The sequence below is a fragment of the Acipenser ruthenus genome, chromosome 21, assembly GCF_902713425.1.
Source record: "Acipenser ruthenus chromosome 21, fAciRut3.2 maternal haplotype, whole genome shotgun sequence".
NCBI lineage: Eukaryota > Metazoa > Chordata > Actinopteri > Acipenseriformes > Acipenseridae > Acipenser > Acipenser ruthenus.
The window spans coordinates 16180175-16199944 of record NC_081209.1 but is presented as its reverse complement, the minus strand read 5'-3'; the positions used below and the strand labels follow the sequence as shown (position 1 = coordinate 16199944).

Sequence of the window (19770 nt, the reverse complement as noted above, 5' to 3'; positions counted from 1 at the left end):
TCACTGCTACTCCTATAGAATCTAATATAAGATCTGGCAGGAAGACGAAAGCTGTTCCTTTCCGTTGTTTTCACAAGAGACGATCTCCTGGGTTATTAGCATGTTAATAGCGCTGTAGCTATTAGGAAGCGTCCCATCCTACCAGTCTGCTGAAGTAGACGAGGAGTCTGTTTGAATATCAATGGAGAAAGACAAGGAAAAGTGGGTCATGTTAGAAGCACAGCACTGGCCATCACATGTATTCAGAAGAGCACAGCAGTGCGTGGCTCAAGGATTCAGAATACTGTACTAGAAATTACATTGGTTCTCCTGAACGTGCTGCCACATCTGTGGTGCAGATTCAACTGAATAGTGCCTTACATGGCTTAATATTCTTCTGTATTCCCAATACCTGGGTAATATGTCACCTATTGCATTCCAATTATTCCTAAAATGATCCTTCATATTCTGAATGCTGTTTACTTGGCTTGAATCAGGGGCACGTGGTGGTGGTGGGGGGGGGGGGGGGGGATTTAATAACTCTTACTGATTGTTTGTCTTACCTGTCTTTTATACTTCTGAAATTAAATCATTTATTTTTCACTTTCCTTAGAAATGCATAATTTCTGCAGTGAATTGTGGGACTGTACTCTTGCCCAAGATCTCTGATTAAACTCGACAAAGAAATACTGAAGTTTCCACAGCGGTAGCTCTTCAGTTAGGGTTAAGGATCGGTCACATTCACATGACAAACCAGTTGAATTTGCTAGTTTCGCAACATATTGTCATTGTGAGTTTAGGGCCTCGGTACGACAGTACAGCAGTAAAAATGTCACTGCCCAGGATGAGAGAAATATTCGCTTCCAATTGGCTTTGAAAAAGCTCAATGCAGAAGTTAATTTCCATTGGTTGGTACTCAATTGTAAAGGTGATGAAAGGACCATACATTAACCCTTAGCGGTCCATTTATTCAGCGCATCGAAGGCGCGTCAGGTCCAATTTATTTTCACACGTGTAGTTTATTTTAGAGGCGCTGTTTAAAAGTAATTTTTTTCACAGTAAAACAGGTTTAAAACATATCAACAGGACACTCAGTACTGCATCTCCAGCCCCGCCCCAACCCTTGTTCGCTGTATTTTTCACATACCTCTTCATAGTAGTGCATACCGATAAATCATCTCCTGATCACTCGTTTTATCACCAAACTCCTCAATAATGCGATCCAACTCATTATTTTATTACTATAACATCTAAAAAAAGCTCTGCAAATGTCTGTGATATTCTTTGAGTGCTGGTTGCAGAAGCAGCTATCTTGTTTGTTTATGTCCGTGTTATCTATGTGGTGCCGGGGCTATGTGTGTTTTTTTTTCCGGTTTCGCTCGGTTCCTATCGGTCTCACTCAGCTATTGAATGGTTTGCTCGGCTTTTTCCGGAGAAAAAACGACTAGATGTCTTTATGCTTTATGTCTTTTTGATGATGTCGGACAGGGTCCCACATTGGACATAGGACCGATTAAGGAATGGTCGCTCCCTGTTAGCTTTTAGAGTGCCTCTACCTGTGTGGTCGTGGACCTGCCTGGCAGAACCACCACATCTCAAACCACCACAGATTCTATCACAGCTGTCTGGACCTGCCTGGCTGGAACCACCACATCTCAAACCACCACAGATTCTATCACAGCTGTCTGGACCTGCCTGGCTGGAACCACCACATCTCAAACCACCACAGATTCTATCACAGCTGTCTGGACCTGCCTGGCTGGAACCACCACATCTCAAACCACCACAGATTCTATCACAGCTGTCTGGACCTGCCTGGCTGGAACCACCACATCTCAAACCACCACAGATTCTATCACAGCTGTCTGGACCTGCCTGGCTGGAACTACCACATCTCAAACCACCACAGATTCTATCACAGCTGTCTGGACCTGCCTGGCTGGAACCACCACATCTCAAACCACCACAGATTCTATCACAGCTGTCTGGACCTGCCTGGCTAGAACCACCACATCTCAAACCACCACAGATTCTATCACAGCTGTCTGGACCTGCCTGGCTAGAACCACCACATCTCAAACCACCACAGATTCTATCACAGCTGTCTGGACCTGCCTGGCTGGAACCACCACATCTCAAACCACCACAGATTCTATCACAGCTACCTGGACCTGCCTGGCTGGAAACACCACATCTCAAACCACCACAGATTCTATTACAGCTGCCTGGACCTGCCTGGCTGGAAACACCACATCTCAAACCACCACAGATTCTATCACAGCTACCTGGACCTGCCTGGCTGGAACCACCACATCTCAAACCACCACAGATTCTATCACAGCTGTCTGGACCTGCCTGGCTGGAACCACCACATCTCAAACCACCACAGATTCTATCACAGCTGCCTGGACCTGCCTGGCTGGAAACACCACATCTCAAACCACCACAGATTCTATCACAGCTACCTGGACCTGCCTGGCTGGAACCACCACATCTCAAACCACCACAGATTCTATCACAGCTGTCTGGACCTGCCTGGCTGGAACCACCACATCTCAAACCACCACAGATTCTATCACAGCTACCTGGACCTGCCTGGCTGGAACCACCACATCTCAAACCACCACAGATTCTATCACAGCTGTTCTGTGTACTGGGATACAGAAAGCTGTTGCACGAATATTGATTCCATAATTCAAATTGAATCCTAGGGTTTAGTGGCTTTTCCGGGGTAGGTAGTGATTTTGTGAAGGTGGAAAGACTTCTGCATTTCCAGGTTACATGAAAGTGGATGTTAACTGGATACTCACTGGCTGTCTACACCATTGTGAGAGCTCAGTGTCTAATTAAACATTACTACAAAGGAAGGAAGGAAGGAAGGAAAAATCATATTGTTCTAATTAATCAAACCTCAGTGTTTATACAATTGGTGTTCTGGTTATTTTATTTTAGGTTTCTAGCAATTAGGGACAAATAGCTTGCCATCAGTCACACCTAATGTTGTGTGCTTAATCCCCTGCTGATAGGAAATACTGTTTAATGTTAGGTTTTAAAACATACAGTACTTCCGCATATTAATGTATGGGTCAGAATGTATTCTCACACAGGAATATGTCTTGAGTTGGGTTTGAGTAGTAATGCATGAGTCCCCAGTGAACTATCAGCCCCAAACCAGCGAGGGACAGGTATTATTGTGTGAGAATAATACATTCTGACCCATATGTTATTTTTTTGCTGTCTTAAAACTTGTAGAGACGGCATCATCTTTACAACACCATTTAAAATAAAAAAATAATACAAATGCCTATAGTCTCTTAGACAAGTTAGAGTATATAGTAGTACGTGGACTTTTTGATAAACTGCAATGGTGTGTGCTTACTGCGTTTCTCTTCATTTTACCATAGATAATACTGTGTGTGACTCAGTGCGATGTTACGTCTTTGGTTTGGTAATTAATAGGAAGGCGCTGAAAGGATGACAGTTGTAGTCGGACAATGTTTAAAAAAAAAAAAACTGTCATAAAAACCCAATTAAAGAAAACGTAAACAATGGTGAACCCAAGTTCCTACCATGCCACTGTCTGGCCTGGAGCACCAAACAGGGGAGTTTACCCACTTTTCTATTTAATACACCACTGGGCACAGGAAAGGAAGGGGCAGCATGCAGACCTGATGGCTATCTTACAGTGTGTGTGTGATGTTGCTGACAAAACCATGCTGGTAAAACAAATCCTCCTACAAACATATACGGTGGACATTTTAGCTCAGTGTAACACTTATCAATTCAATTTTTAGAACGTTTCCTGAAATTGAAAACATGAAAATATGGTCTGGTTTATTTATTTATTTTTTTATTTTCCAAGTCAGTGGTTTGGAATTACACCTCTTTCATTTTGTTGTTACTCCTGCTAAAGTAATGGAAAACCAAACAGAGGTAGAGCTTGCCATTTGTGTAAATGAAAGAGTGACAATCGGGATGTACCAGTGCCAGTATGCAGGGGGAGAACACGCAGACCTGCAAAGACAAATATCTATGAAGCGAGGGACACCACACCAACAGATAGAACACTTTCCACAGTTCAGAAACACAGCCAATGCAACTTCACATTGAAACTAACAATCAAAATCCATGTTCACTAAAACATATGTTTATTATGTAGCAAACAGAAGTGCTCGACGGGCAAAATGGAAGCAATTCTTTTGTTACTATACTGTCAACCACTTTAAGGTAAAACCCTTAATTACAATCTAATCAGGCATTATAATCAAATAGTAACACTGTAGATTTGAATTTACTGTAGAGGGTGACTGAAACTGAAAGGCCTCTGGGATATTACATTATTCGTAAATAATATTAACAGCAAACACTAATTGGGAGATATAAATTGCATTTGCATGGTGAAGCACAAAACTAGTAATTTAATGACTGATAAATAGCAGTACTAATTCATATTTAGATGTTTGTTTCATTGTTACATGAGTGTTTGCTTTTTCTTGAGACATTTCTGTCTCATGAAATAAACATGTAAAGCCTCTCATTTTCCTGGGAATGCCTCCTTTTTCCTGAATGCTATGCAAATGAAGTAAAGGGGGAGGGGGGTGATATTGGAATGGAATTGATAAGCGTTACACTGAGCTAAAATGTCCACTGTACATGTTTATAGGAGAATTTGAATATAACCCCCTTTGTTTTACTGTGAAAGTCCCCAAAATACTGTTTACATGAGCAGAGAACAGTTTCACGAGAGAGAATCCATGTGTCATCGTGTTTCACATAAATGGTTACTAAAACTCTGGTTTGGGGGGGGGGGGGGGGGGTTGGGGGGGGGTTAAAGCTTTATTAATAATAAACTCAGCCAAATCTGAGTGGTGGTTGAACAGGCGTTTGGGCTATTCAGCAGTTGTATCCACTTCCATTCAACTACAGGCAGACAGCAACACAATGCCAGTACGTTGCCACATGAGCTGCCTGATAAGCCAAGATATAAGATATATGCAATAAACATGCACAGTTAGTAAATACAATACACTTGTGTTCAACCTAAAAGAGCAATTCTGAAGACACAAAAAACTGGAACCTCAAGTATTTAAGAAAACTAAAAATGTGACTAAATAATAACATAGAACATGAAAATAAAAATACATTGAGATTTCCCTTAAAAACATTTTGCACAATATTTTGTACAGTTGTCCCATCATTTTCCCATTGTTATTATTTATTTCTTAGCAGACGCCCTTATTCAGGGCGACTTACAAGATATCACATTATTTTTACATACAATTACATTATTTTTTACACATTATTTTTACATACAATTACCCATTTATACAGTTGGGTTTTTACTGGAGCAATCTAGGTAAAGGGTACAGCAGTGTCCCCCACCTGGGATTGAACCCATGACCCTCCCGTCAAGAGTCCAGAGCCCTAACCACTACTCTACACTGCTGCACTACTGCACTACTATGTATTTACTATAGTTTACCATGGTCTGTCCTTTACAATGCTTACCTATGCTTTTCCATGCTTTCACTATGCTTTATTACCATATGCTTTTACCATGGGACACTTTTGTAGTACAGGTGATGACTGCTGCAGAGGATATTAATGCTATTATAACCCATGCTTTTACTTTGCTTTACCAGCACTTCACCTCTAAATCAAAAGAGCCATGAAGTGGAGCTCAATAAGCCATACATGACTCAAGAGCCACCCGTATGACAAAACTGTGTTAAACCTATTAGTTGAATACAGATTTTCTGAAGACAGTCTATACCTAACTACTCCCCAGCATGACCCCTGAGTGACAGCAGGTATTCAGTGCTGTCCAGTTTCTATGACATTCTGCCCTGGCACTGCTGCCATGGCAACATCCCATCTAGTATGGAGCTGTCACTGGCACTCCTCTTAAAGGGATACAGAGATAGATTTTATGTCAAAGATTTGCAAAGTCTGAAAGTGATGAGAGATTTGGAACAGAAAACAAGGATTGATAAGAAGGCTTTGCTGGTCAGCTGGGAGACAGCTCTTGCTGATTGGGATGAAATGCAAGCAATGCATCTAGATTCTTTTTAAGAAAATACATGGCAAACATTTAGAATATATACTACATCTGTATTTTTCTGGAGAAGGATATATTTTAAAAAATGCACAGGAAGTCTTTGTCTAAAAAAGCGAAACGTTCGGAAATGACTCCAACTCCCAGAAGCAACTTATGTGTGTCAGCTGCGTTCCTTCAGCAGGAAGAGCAGCCTGGAAAAGAGTACCTGAAAAGCTCAACAGTTTTATTATTTAAAATGAAAACACTAAAAACAATTATTGAAAAAATACCATTAAAAATCAAATACACGTTATAATAAGGTGTGCAGGTTTCATATAGGAACATGTAAGATATACAGGAATTGTTTTGTTAAGTACTGCCATAGGGTTTATGTGCAGAAACAAATGTCTCTGAAGTCACATCTTTATTCTTATCTTATCCTATGTATAACGACCTGTGCAATTTCATTTAAAGGTCATTAGTCCTCTTTGCATGCACCTTTTAAATGTGGTTACCATCCATCTTTAAACAACTTCAGTGTACCCTGTGTGGTTTGGCATTATTAGATGGTATAAATATTAAAGGGATGATAGTGTTTAAAGATGCCACGAATGTGTGAATAGACAACTTAATTTCTGCAAATATAACCTATAGTGGTTCCATTACAGGTGAAACAAATTCTATGGTAAATATGAAATGTTTTACTGTCACTTGAAGACAACATTCCCATCTTTATCACAGAAACAAATCAATCTCCTTGCATTACTTACTGCTGCATCCCTGTCTGCTTCATCTGTGTAGTTTGCAAGGAACTACCATGAAGATACATCAGCTTCCTGTATAGGCCCAGCAGGTCTCCAGGCTGTATATAGTCTACCATTCCTCTGTATATAGTTTACCATTATTCTGTTGCAAACTATACGTTACTATGCTATGGTATAGAGCTGAGAATACTTCTAAGAACTGCCAGTGAAGTCATGTCTACAGTATATGAAGCAAGACACGGTTCATCAAGATGATTTCTTCATAACTTCTGTGAATAAAGCATTGTACTGAAGCTTTTACTCCTGAGCCACAACCTTGCCACAAATTAAGAAACAGCACTTCACATTTGGAACACAACATTTGACATTTTAAAGTGTTTTTTATGACTGCAAGATGAATGCCACTTTGATTGACAGCTGCACCACAGTAACCTACAAAGAACAGTATTGTCTTTAAAAACATGGCAATGCAATCCTTCAGTTTGAAAGGAATACATTATTGGCAAGAATAAAGTGCTGGCACCTGAGCTAGTTGGTAGAACATTTTGAAAAGGGCATGACAGTCTTATTACCATTGTAACTATAAAGTTTTACAGCTGTACAGCTACTACAGTTATACACACAACTTCAAAGAATTTTACAAACTCAGCTTTGCTTTCTAATAATAGGCTATAGAAGTTACTGTCTGACTAAGAAACCGATTACTCACAATTGTATTTGTGAATGAGATTGCTTTACTTTGCATGCCATCCATTATGATTTTGAAGTAGATTCGATATTTTGGTTTGTACAGTATCTCACTGCTATATTGGGCTAAACAATATTAAAGCATTGCCATGTTCTTCGTTGCTGTTTACACTTTATTGAAATGAGGGTGTAGTTTAAACGTTTATGGAATGGCTACACATTTAGTAGCTTTAAAACAAACAAAAGCCAGTACACATATAAATAGGCAGCAGTGTGGAGTAGTGGTTAGGGCTCTGGACTCTTGACCGGAGGGTTGTGGGTTCAATCCCAGGTGGGGACACTGCTGCTGTACCCTTGAGCAAGGTACTTTACCAAGATTGCTCCAGTAAAAAAACACTAACTGTATAAATGGGTAATTGTGTGTAAAAAATAATGTAATTGTATCTAAAAATAATGTGATATCTTGTAACAATTGAAAGTCCCTCTGGATAAGGGCGTCTGCAAATAAATAAATAATAATAATAATATAGCACCCAATCAACTGTTCAGTCTTGTTCATGTTGATTGTGTGAGCGGTGCTGTAACTGTTCAGTCTTGTTCATGTTGATTGTGTGAGTGGTGCTGTAACTGTTCAGTCTTGTTCATGTTGTTGATTGTGTGAGCGGTGCTGTAACTGTTCAGTCTTGTTCATGTTGATTGTGTGAGCAGTGCTGTAACTGTTCAGTCTTGTTCATGTTGATTGTGTGAGTGGTGCTGTAACTGTTCAGTCTTGTTCATGTTGATTGTGTTAGCGGTGCTGTAACTGTTCAGTCTTGTTCATGTTGTTGATTGTGTTAGCGGTGCTGTAACTGTTCAGTCTTGTTCATGTTGTTGATTGTGTTAGCGGTGCTGTAACTGTTCAGTCTTGTTCATGTTGTTGATTGTGTGAGCGGTGCTGTAACTGTTCAGTCTTGTTCATGTTGTTGATTGTGTTAGCGGTGCTGTAACTGTTCAGTCTTGTTCATGTTGTTGATTGTGTTAGCGGTGCTGTAACTGTTCAGTCTTGTTCATGTTGATTGTGTGAGCGGTGCTGTAACTGTTCAGTCTTGTTCATGTTGTTGATTGTGTTAGCGGTGTTGTAACTGTTCAGTCTTGTTCATGTTGATTGTGTGAGCAGTGCTGTAACTGTTCAGTCTTGTTCATGTTGTTAATTGTGTGAGCAGTGCTGTAACTGTTCAGTCTTGTTCATGTTGATTGTGTTAGCGGTGCTGTAACTGTTCAGTCTTGTTCATGTTGTTGATTGTGTGAGCGGTGCTGTAACTGTTCAGTCTTGTTCATGTTGATTGTGTGAGCGGTGCTGTAACTGTTCAGTCTTGTTCATGTTGATTGTGTTAGCGGTGCTGTAACTGTTCAGTCTTGTTCATGTTGTTGATTGTGTGAGCGGTGCTGTAACTGTTCAGTCTTGTTCATGTTGATTGTGTTAGCGGTGCTGTAACTGTTCAGTCTTGTTCATGTTGTTGATTGTGTGAGCGGTGCTGTAACTGTTCAGTCTTGTTCATGTTGTTGATTGTGTTAGCGGTGCTGTAACTGTTCAGTCTTGTTCATGTTGATTGTGTGAGCGGTGCTGTAACTGTTCAGTCTTGTTCATGTTGTTGATTGTGTTAGCGGTGTTGTAACTGTTCAGTCTTGTTCATGTTGATTGTGTGAGCAGTGCTGTAACTGTTCAGTCTTGTTCATGTTGTTAATTGTGTGAGCAGTGCTGTAACTGTTCAGTCTTGTTCATGTTGATTGTGTGAGCGGTGCTGTAACTGTTCAGTCTTGTACTTGTTGATTGTGTGAGCGGTGCTGTAACTTTTCAGTCTTGTTCATGTTGATTGTGTTAGCGGTGCTGTAACTGTTCAGTCTTGTTCATGTTGTTGATTGTGTTAGCGGTGCTGTAACTGTTCAGTCTTGTTCATGTTGATTGTGTGAGTGGTGCTGTAACTGTTCAGTCTTGTTCATGTTGTTAATTGTGTGAGCGGTGCTGTAACTGTTCAGTCTTGTTCATGTTGATTGTGTTAGCGGTGCTGTAACTGTTCAGTCTTGTTCATGTTGATTGTGTTAGCGGTGCTGTAACTGTTCAGTCTTGTTCATGTTGATTGTGTTAGCGGTGCTGTAACTGTTCAGTCTTGTTCATGTTGTTGATTGTGTGAGTGGTGCTGTAACTGTTCAGTCTTGTTCATGTTGATTGTGTTAGCGGTGCTGTAACTGTTCAGTCTTGTTCATGTTGATTGTGTTAGCGGTGCTGTAACTGTTCAGTCTTGTTCATGTTGATTGTGTTAGCGGTGCTGTAACTGTTCAGTCTTGTTCATGTTGTTGATTGTGTTAGCGGTGCTGTAACTGTTCAGTCTTGTTCATGTTGTTAATTGTGTGAGCGGTGCTGTAACTGTTCAGTCTTGTTCATGTTGATTGTGTTAGCGGTGTTGTAACTGTTCAGTCTTGTTCATGTTGATTGTGTTAGCGGTGCTGTAACTGTTCAGTCTTGTTCATGTTGTTGATTGTGTGAGTGGTGCTGTAACTGTTCAGTCTTGTTCATGTTGTTAATTGTGTGAGCGGTGCTGTAACTGTTCAGTCTTGTTCATGTTGATTGTGTTAGCGGTGCTGTAACTGTTCAGTCTTGTTCATGTTGTTGATTGTGTGAGTGGTGCTGTAACTGTTCAGTCTTGTTCATGTTGTTAATTGTGTGAGCGGTGCTGTAACTGTTCAGTCTTGTTCATGTTGATTGTGTTAGCGGTGCTGTAACTGTTCAGTCTTGTTCATGTTGATTGTGTTAGCGGTGCTGTAACTGTTCAGTCTTGTTCATGTTGATTGTGTTAGCGGTGCTGTAACTGTTCAGTCTTGTTCATGTTGTTGATTGTGTGAGTGGTGCTGTAACTGTTCAGTCTTGTTCATGTTGTTAATTGTGTGAGCGGTGCTGTAACTGTTCAGTCTTGTTCATGTTGATTGTGTTAGCGGTGCTGTAACTGTTCAGTCTTGTTCATGTTGATTGTGTTAGCGGTGCTGTAACTGTTCAGTCTTGTTCATGTTGATTGTGTTAGCGGTGCTGTAACTGTTCAGTCTTGTTCATGTTGTTGATTGTGTGAGTGGTGCTGTAACTGTTCAGTCTTGTTCATGTTGTTAATTGTGTGAGCGGTGCTGTAACTGTTCAGTCTTGTTCATGTTGATTGTGTTAGCGGTGCTGTAACTGTTCAGTCTTGTTCATGTTGATTGTGTTAGCGGTGCTGTAACTGTTCAGTCTTGTTCATGTTGATTGTGTGAGCGGTGCTGTAACTGTTCAGTCTTGTTCATGTTGATTGTGTTAGCGGTGCTGTAACTGTTCAGTCTTGTTCATGTTGATTGTGTGAGCGGTGCTGTAACTGTTCAGTCTTGTTCATGTTGTTGATTGTGTTAGCGGTGTTGTAACTGTTCAGTCTTGTTCATGTTGATTGTGTGAGCAGTGCTGTAACTGTTCAGTCTTGTTCATGTTGTTAATTGTGTGAGCAGTGCTGTAACTGTTCAGTCTTGTTCATGTTGATTGTGTGAGCGGTGCTGTAACTGTTCAGTCTTGTTCATGTTGATTGTGTTAGCGGTGCTGTAACTGTTCAGTCTTGTTCATGTTGTTGATTGTGTTAGCGGTGCTGTAACTGTTCAGTCTTGTACTTGTTGATTGTGTGAGCGGTGCTGTAACTGTTCAGTCTTGTTCATGTTGATTGTGTTAGCGGTGCTGTAACTGTTCAGTCTTGTTCATGTTGATTGTGTTAGCGGTGCTGTAACTGTTCAGTCTTGTTCATGTTGATTGTGTTAGCGGTGCTGTAACTGTTCAGTCTTGTTCATGTTGTTGATTGTGTGAGTGGTGCTGTAACTGTTCAGTCTTGTTCATGTTGTTAATTGTGTGAGCGGTGCTGTAACTGTTCAGTCTTGTTCATGTTGATTGTGTTAGCAGTGCTGTAACTGTTCAGTCTTGTTCATGTTGTTAATTGTGTGAGCGGTGCTGTAACTGTTCAGTCTTGTTCATGTTGATTGTGTTAGCGGTGCTGTAACTGTTCAGTCTTGTTCATGTTGATTGTGTTAGCGGTGCTGTAACTGTTCAGTCTTGTTCATGTTGATTGTGTTAGCGGTGCTGTAACTGTTCAGTCTTGTTCATGTTGTTGATTGTGTGAGTGGTGCTGTAACTGTTCAGTCTTGTTCATGTTGTTAATTGTGTGAGCGGTGCTGTAACTGTTCAGTCTTGTTCATGTTGATTGTGTTAGCGGTGCTGTAACTGTTCAGTCTTGTTCATGTTGATTGTGTTAGCGGTGCTGTAACTGTTCAGTCTTGTTCATGTTGATTGTGTTAGCGGTGCTGTAACTGTTCAGTCTTGTTCATGTTGATTGTGTTAGCGGTGCTGTAACTGTTCAGTCTTGTTCATGTTGATTGTGTTAGCGGTGCTGTAACTGTTCAGTCTTGTTCATGTTGTTGATTGTGTGAGTGGTGCTGTAACTGTTCAGTCTTGTTCATGTTGTTAATTGTGTGAGCGGTGCTGTAACTGTTCAGTCTTGTTCATGTTGATTGTGTTAGCGGTGCTGTAACTGTTCAGTCTTGTTCATGTTGATTGTGTTAGCGGTGCTGTAACTGTTCAGTCTTGTTCATGTTGATTGTGTGAGCGGTGCTGTAACTGTTCAGTCTTGTTCATGTTGATTGTGTTAGCGGTGCTGTAACTGTTCAGTCTTGTTCATGTTGTTGATTGTGTGAGCGGTGCTGTAACTGTTCAGTCTTGTTCATGTTGATTGTGTTAGCGGTGCTGTAACTGTTCAGTCTTGTTCATGTTGTTGATTGTGTGAGCGGTGCTGTAACTGTTCAGTCTTGTTCATGTTGTTGATTGTGTTAGCGGTGCTGTAACTGTTCAGTCTTGTTCATGTTGATTGTGTGAGCGGTGCTGTAACTGTTCAGTCTTGTTCATGTTGTTGATTGTGTTAGCGGTGTTGTAACTGTTCAGTCTTGTTCATGTTGATTGTGTGAGCAGTGCTGTAACTGTTCAGTCTTGTTCATGTTGTTAATTGTGTGAGCAGTGCTGTAACTGTTCAGTCTTGTTCATGTTGATTGTGTGAGCGGTGCTGTAACTGTTCAGTCTTGTACTTGTTGATTGTGTGAGCGGTGCTGTAACTTTTCAGTCTTGTTCATGTTGATTGTGTTAGCGGTGCTGTAACTGTTCAGTCTTGTTCATGTTGTTGATTGTGTTAGCGGTGCTGTAACTGTTCAGTCTTGTTCATGTTGATTGTGTGAGTGGTGCTGTAACTGTTCAGTCTTGTTCATGTTGTTAATTGTGTGAGCGGTGCTGTAACTGTTCAGTCTTGTTCATGTTGATTGTGTTAGCGGTGCTGTAACTGTTCAGTCTTGTTCATGTTGATTGTGTTAGCGGTGCTGTAACTGTTCAGTCTTGTTCATGTTGATTGTGTTAGCGGTGCTGTAACTGTTCAGTCTTGTTCATGTTGTTGATTGTGTGAGTGGTGCTGTAACTGTTCAGTCTTGTTCATGTTGATTGTGTTAGCGGTGCTGTAACTGTTCAGTCTTGTTCATGTTGATTGTGTTAGCGGTGCTGTAACTGTTCAGTCTTGTTCATGTTGATTGTGTTAGCGGTGCTGTAACTGTTCAGTCTTGTTCATGTTGTTGATTGTGTTAGCGGTGCTGTAACTGTTCAGTCTTGTTCATGTTGTTAATTGTGTGAGCGGTGCTGTAACTGTTCAGTCTTGTTCATGTTGATTGTGTTAGCGGTGTTGTAACTGTTCAGTCTTGTTCATGTTGATTGTGTTAGCGGTGCTGTAACTGTTCAGTCTTGTTCATGTTGTTGATTGTGTGAGTGGTGCTGTAACTGTTCAGTCTTGTTCATGTTGTTAATTGTGTGAGCGGTGCTGTAACTGTTCAGTCTTGTTCATGTTGATTGTGTTAGCGGTGCTGTAACTGTTCAGTCTTGTTCATGTTGTTGATTGTGTGAGTGGTGCTGTAACTGTTCAGTCTTGTTCATGTTGTTAATTGTGTGAGCGGTGCTGTAACTGTTCAGTCTTGTTCATGTTGATTGTGTTAGCGGTGCTGTAACTGTTCAGTCTTGTTCATGTTGATTGTGTTAGCTGTGCTGTAACTGTTCAGTCTTGTTCATGTTGATTGTGTTAGCGGTGCTGTAACTGTTCAGTCTTGTTCATGTTGTTGATTGTGTGAGTGGTGCTGTAACTGTTCAGTCTTGTTCATGTTGTTAATTGTGTGAGCGGTGCTGTAACTGTTCAGTCTTGTTCATGTTGATTGTGTTAGCGGTGCTGTAACTGTTCAGTCTTGTTCATGTTGATTGTGTTAGCGGTGCTGTAACTGTTCAGTCTTGTTCATGTTGATTGTGTTAGCGGTGCTGTAACTGTTCAGTCTTGTTCATGTTGTTGATTGTGTGAGTGGTGCTGTAACTGTTCAGTCTTGTTCATGTTGTTAATTGTGTGAGCGGTGCTGTAACTGTTCAGTCTTGTTCATGTTGATTGTGTTAGCGGTGCTGTAACTGTTCAGTCTTGTTCATGTTGATTGTGTTAGCGGTGCTGTAACTGTTCAGTCTTGTTCATGTTGTTGATTGTGTTAGCGGTGCTGTAACTGTTCAGTCTTGTTCATGTTGATTGTGTTAGCGGTGCTGTAACTGTTCAGTCTTGTTCATGTTGATTGTGTGAGCGGTGCTGTAACTGTTCAGTCTTGTTCATGTTGTTGATTGTGTTAGCGGTGTTGTAACTGTTCAGTCTTGTTCATGTTGATTGTGTGAGCAGTGCTGTAACTGTTCAGTCTTGTTCATGTTGTTAATTGTGTGAGCAGTGCTGTAACTGTTCAGTCTTGTTCATGTTGATTGTGTGAGCGGTGCTGTAACTGTTCAGTCTTGTTCATGTTGATTGTGTTAGCGGTGCTGTAACTGTTCAGTCTTGTTCATGTTGTTGATTGTGTTAGCGGTGCTGTAACTGTTCAGTCTTGTACTTGTTGATTGTGTGAGCGGTGCTGTAACTGTTCAGTCTTGTTCATGTTGATTGTGTTAGCGGTGCTGTAACTGTTCAGTCTTGTTCATGTTGATTGTGTTAGCGGTGCTGTAACTGTTCAGTCTTGTTCATGTTGATTGTGTTAGCGGTGCTGTAACTGTTCAGTCTTGTTCATGTTGTTGATTGTGTGAGTGGTGCTGTAACTGTTCAGTCTTGTTCATGTTGTTAATTGTGTGAGCGGTGCTGTAACTGTTCAGTCTTGTTCATGTTGATTGTGTTAGCAGTGCTGTAACTGTTCAGTCTTGTTCATGTTGTTAATTGTGTGAGCGGTGCTGTAACTGTTCAGTCTTGTTCATGTTGATTGTGTTAGCGGTGCTGTAACTGTTCAGTCTTGTTCATGTTGATTGTGTTAGCGGTGCTGTAACTGTTCAGTCTTGTTCATGTTGATTGTGTTAGCGGTGCTGTAACTGTTCAGTCTTGTTCATGTTGTTGATTGTGTGAGTGGTGCTGTAACTGTTCAGTCTTGTTCATGTTGTTAATTGTGTGAGCGGTGCTGTAACTGTTCAGTCTTGTTCATGTTGATTGTGTTAGCGGTGCTGTAACTGTTCAGTCTTGTTCATGTTGATTGTGTTAGCGGTGCTGTAACTGTTCAGTCTTGTTCATGTTGATTGTGTTAGCGGTGCTGTAACTGTTCAGTCTTGTTCATGTTGATTGTGTTAGCGGTGCTGTAACTGTTCAGTCTTGTTCATGTTGATTGTGTTAGCGGTGCTGTAACTGTTCAGTCTTGTTCATGTTGTTGATTGTGTGAGTGGTGCTGTAACTGTTCAGTCTTGTTCATGTTGTTAATTGTGTGAGCGGTGCTGTAACTGTTCAGTCTTGTTCATGTTGATTGTGTTAGCGGTGCTGTAACTGTTCAGTCTTGTTCATGTTGATTGTGTTAGCGGTGCTGTAACTGTTCAGTCTTGTTCATGTTGATTGTGTTAGCGGTGCTGTAACTGTTCAGTCTTGTTCATGTTGATTGTGTGAGCGGTGCTGTAACTGTTCAGTCTTGTTCATGTTGATTGTGTTAGCGGTGCTGTAACTGTTCAGTCTTGTTCATGTTGATTGTGTGAACAGTGCTGTAACTGTTCAGTCTTGTTCATGTTGTTGATTGTGTGAGCGGTGCTGTAACTGTTCAGTCTTGTTCATGTTGATTGTGTTAGCGGTGCTGTAACTGTTCAGTCTTGTTCATGTTGTTGATTGTGTTAGCGGTGCTGTAACTGTTCAGTCTTGTTCATGTTGTTGATTGTGTTAGAGGTGCTGTAACTGTTCAGTCTTGTTCATGTTGATTGTGTGAGCGGTGCTGTAACTGTTCAGTCTTGTTCATGTTGATTGTGTTAGCGGTGCTGTAACTGTTCAGTCTTGTTCATGTTGTTGATTGTGTTAGCGGTGCTGTAACTGTTCAGTCTTGTTCATGTTGATTGTGTTAGCGGTGCTGTAACTGTTCAGTCTTGTTCATGTTGTTGATTGTGTTAGCGGTGCTGTAACTGTTCAGTCTTGTTCATGTTGATTGTGTGAGCGGTGCTGTAACTGTTCAGTCTTGTTCATGTTGATTGTGTTAGCGGTGCTGTAACTGTTCAGTCTTGTTCATGTTGTTGATTGTGTTAGCGGTGCTGTAACTGTTCAGTCTTGTTCATGTTGATTGTGTTAGCGGTGCTGTAACTGTTCAGTCTTGTTCATGTTGATTGTGTTAGCGGTGCTGTAACTGTTCAGTCTTGTTCATGTTGTTGATTGTGTTAGCGGTGCTGTAACTGTTCAGTCTTGTTCATGTTGATTGTGTTAGCGGTGCTGTAACTGTTCAGTCTTGTTCATGTTGATTGTGTTAGCGGTGCTGTAACTGTTCAGTCTTGTTCATGTTGATTGTGCTGCAACATTATTGCTTAATTGGAAAATGTGTCTGATTGGACAGTAGAAGGTCCCTCATGGCCAGTAAAGGACCTTGGATATTATTGTTAATCAATCGTCTTTACTGTAAAATGCCCTGGGATGCTCTGCATGAACAGCGCTATATTAAAGCAAATTGTATTGCATTGTATTGTGTATAATAATCAAAAACGGCCCTATGGCAGTAAATATATCAGCACCCCATGTGAATGCAAAATGTGCTTTTGAATTGCTCCATGTGTACATTATTTGCCATTGTTTGGAATTGTACAGATGAGGGCAAATGTGAGAAAGGCTGCTTGCTGTGAAATCAACACTGGCGTGTTTGGGATTCATTTAATACCTGCAGACAAAAAACCTATTGATTCCTACACTAGCTTTCAAAACTAGTCTCTTATTGCTTCTATTTAGAATATGCAACAGACAGTTAAACCATAAATGTGTCCCAATGTAAACGGTTCAGTCCACTGTAACTTTAAGACCTTTTTTATTAAAGGATAGAGGGCAAGCAATATTATTCCAGTACTTCATGCGTAATATGAATTGCAGTCAGTTTGCACTCTCACATGTTTTCCTATGTGAAAAACACACACTTTATGGTACATTATAAACCTTACGGATCATCTCAGTTCTGGAGTGGTGATTATTCTGTGGTAGACTTGAGAATCTGGAAACACGACATAAATATCAAGCAGCCCAAGAGATCCAGAGCAAACCAGTCTTCAAACACAACAAAACATTAGTTTGGTTTATAAAAGCATTGTGTTTAGTTGATCCCTCGCCTTCTGTTCTGGACTCAGTGTCTCAGTTATTTAATGAGTGCTGCCTCGGACAAATGCTTAAGTAATGTGTATTTTTTAATGATTAAAAAAATGCAAAATATCGGATGATCTAGACTGTACCTGAGCACTGATACAAGTAACATTGGAGGGAGCTGCATCTCCACACTCAAAGCCTGACTGAAGATCACTTTTGTTTTGTTTAAAAAAATAAAAGTGCTCAGAATATCTCAAATGTAAAAGCTTAACCATTCTCCTGTTGGAAGTATGCTTTCCGAGTGCAGTAGTGGAACTCTGACTCACACAAAGATATTTAAAAAGGATTAAAAAGGAGCTTTTTTAATATTGCTCAGCTGCATTCAAACACATTATAAAATAAACCGTCCTCATACAGATGCCTGAATCGGAAGCTCTAAGCCTTTATAAAAATACACAATAACATTTACGAATATTACTCAATATTAACTGTTTTACTTTCATGTTCTTAGCAGCTCTGCATCTCTGTACTATACAAATAGTGGATCTTGCTGAATACAATAATATTCACATTTAACTTCAAATATAATCATTTCTCATATTTATTTTGTTAACGCAGCTTCACAAGCATATTCCAAAGAGCGTGCTTCAGTGCAAACCACAGTGATACACCAGCACAGTGCATAGATTAGACATCAAACCACAGTGATACACCAGCACAGTGCATAGATTAGACATCAAACCACAGTGATACACCAGCACAGTGCACAGATTAGACATCAAACCACAGTGATACACCAGCACAGTGCATAGACTAGATATTACATGCACAAATATTATAGAAAGCTTGCAAGGTTGCAGGCAGGAAATCTATAGTGCAAGTGCCTGGTACAGTCATTGGTAATCTACAAGCCTATTACCAGCAAGTTCCAAGGTGTGTGTGTGTGTATATATATACAGTATATATATATATATATATATATATATATATATATATATATATATATATATATATATACATACAGTGCCTTGCAAAAGTATTCAGACCCCTGACCAATTTTCTCATATTACTGAATTACAAATGGTACATTGAAATTTCATTCTGTTTGATATTTTATTTTAAAACACTGAAACTCAAAATCAATTATTGTAAGGTGACATTGGTTTTATGTTGGGAAATATTTTTAAGAAAAAAAAAAAACTGAAATATTGTATTCGAAGCAGTTAAAGTAGATGGGTCTGTTCCATTAGCATAGACAAGGAGGATAGTTGTCCTGCTACAAGCTTCTAAGTACAAATGGTCCCTTGTCAAAGGAAAGCTAATGCAAGCTCCTTTGCTGTTCTCCAGATCTTCCACATGACCTATGACCTGGCGAGTGCGATGGTGCGGATCGTGAACCTCATCGGGATGATGCTGCTGCTGTGCCACTGGGATGGCTGCCTGCAGTTCCTGGTTCCAATGCTGCAGGACTTCCCTCAGGACTGCTGGGTCTCCAAGAACAAAATGGTGGTGAGTGCCCATGCTGTGCTACATGCTTGTTTTCCACTCTAAATCGACATTAGTGCCCAATCACGCTTTCAGAACTCCAGTTACAGTGCTCCCCCTTCATACCACAGAACCAGTTATAATACGGCATGGTTGCGGCTCCCATTTACACCATAATGCATCAACATTACAACTGGAAATGAGTTCCAAGAAACCTTTCTGGCAAACGTCCCTTGAATCCACTATAGGGAGTCACCATACTTGAGTCTGCCATCTAGTGGGAGCCAGGGTACAATTGACAGCTACATCAGCTGGATTCCATGGGGCTGTTCATGGGCAGAAAAACAATTATACAAAACAATGATAACAGGCAGTAAAGGGTTAATCATTATATGAAGTTTAGTGGAATTAATGTGACTGCATCTCTCTTCTGTTCTTCTGAACAGCATGCTGAGTCTGATTAAGGCTGAATCTGCCGCTCCTTGAACTGTGTCTGTAGCAAACTCTCCCCAGATTACCTCCTCTCTGTTTTGTATTCAGCCTCTCCTCTCACAGCAGGCTGTTTGCCTCTTTGAGTCTCTCTCAGGGACTCGCTTAAACTTCCTCATCACAGACTCTCTCCCTCAGGTTCCGCATTCTCATTAGAGCCCAATACAGTACTGCCCTTAATAACTCACATCCGGTAATTTCAGAAAAGCAATCAGTCATTTATGGTATCTGTCTGAATGCACTGCTTCTGGTTCATTAAATACTTAATTAACTTTTAATAGCAATACACTGTTTTTGGCCCAAAATATAACAGTGGGTTTATAAAGAACTTGATCATAAGTACTGACATCCATTCAGTGTATGTTTTAGCACTCAAAAGATCAGCTACTTGTTTTATTCCAGTCCTCAGTAATGCAGGTAATGCAGACTTTGACAAGAAGGTGCTAAAGCATCTAAAGCCACAAGAGCAGCATTCACTTATAGACTTCAACAAGATTCCATGTCACAGAAGATCTTACATTTTAAATAAATCTTGGAAGTTGAGCTGGTACATTTATTCATTCTTGTTTGAAGACTTGCCGTTTTGGATGAGAGATTTGTTTCCTATGATGAAATGGTAGAATCCCTTGCAACACCTGTTGAAATTCAGTTTTTTCCCGTGTCTCACATTGTATGAAGTCAA

General features: G+C 40.4%; 1 protein-coding gene across 1 annotated transcript in view; it reads left to right on the top strand.

Annotated features, from left to right (window-relative positions):
• The window catches only part of LOC117963167 (potassium/sodium hyperpolarization-activated cyclic nucleotide-gated channel 4-like), a 76102-nt gene that overhangs the window by 20705 nt on the left and 35627 nt on the right, over window positions 1-19770 (top strand). The window contains exon 3 of the mRNA XM_058994868.1: window positions 18462-18623. Coding sequence (XP_058850851.1) covers window positions 18462-18623 — 162 coding nt within the window. The remainder of the gene's footprint in view (window positions 1-18461; window positions 18624-19770) is intronic.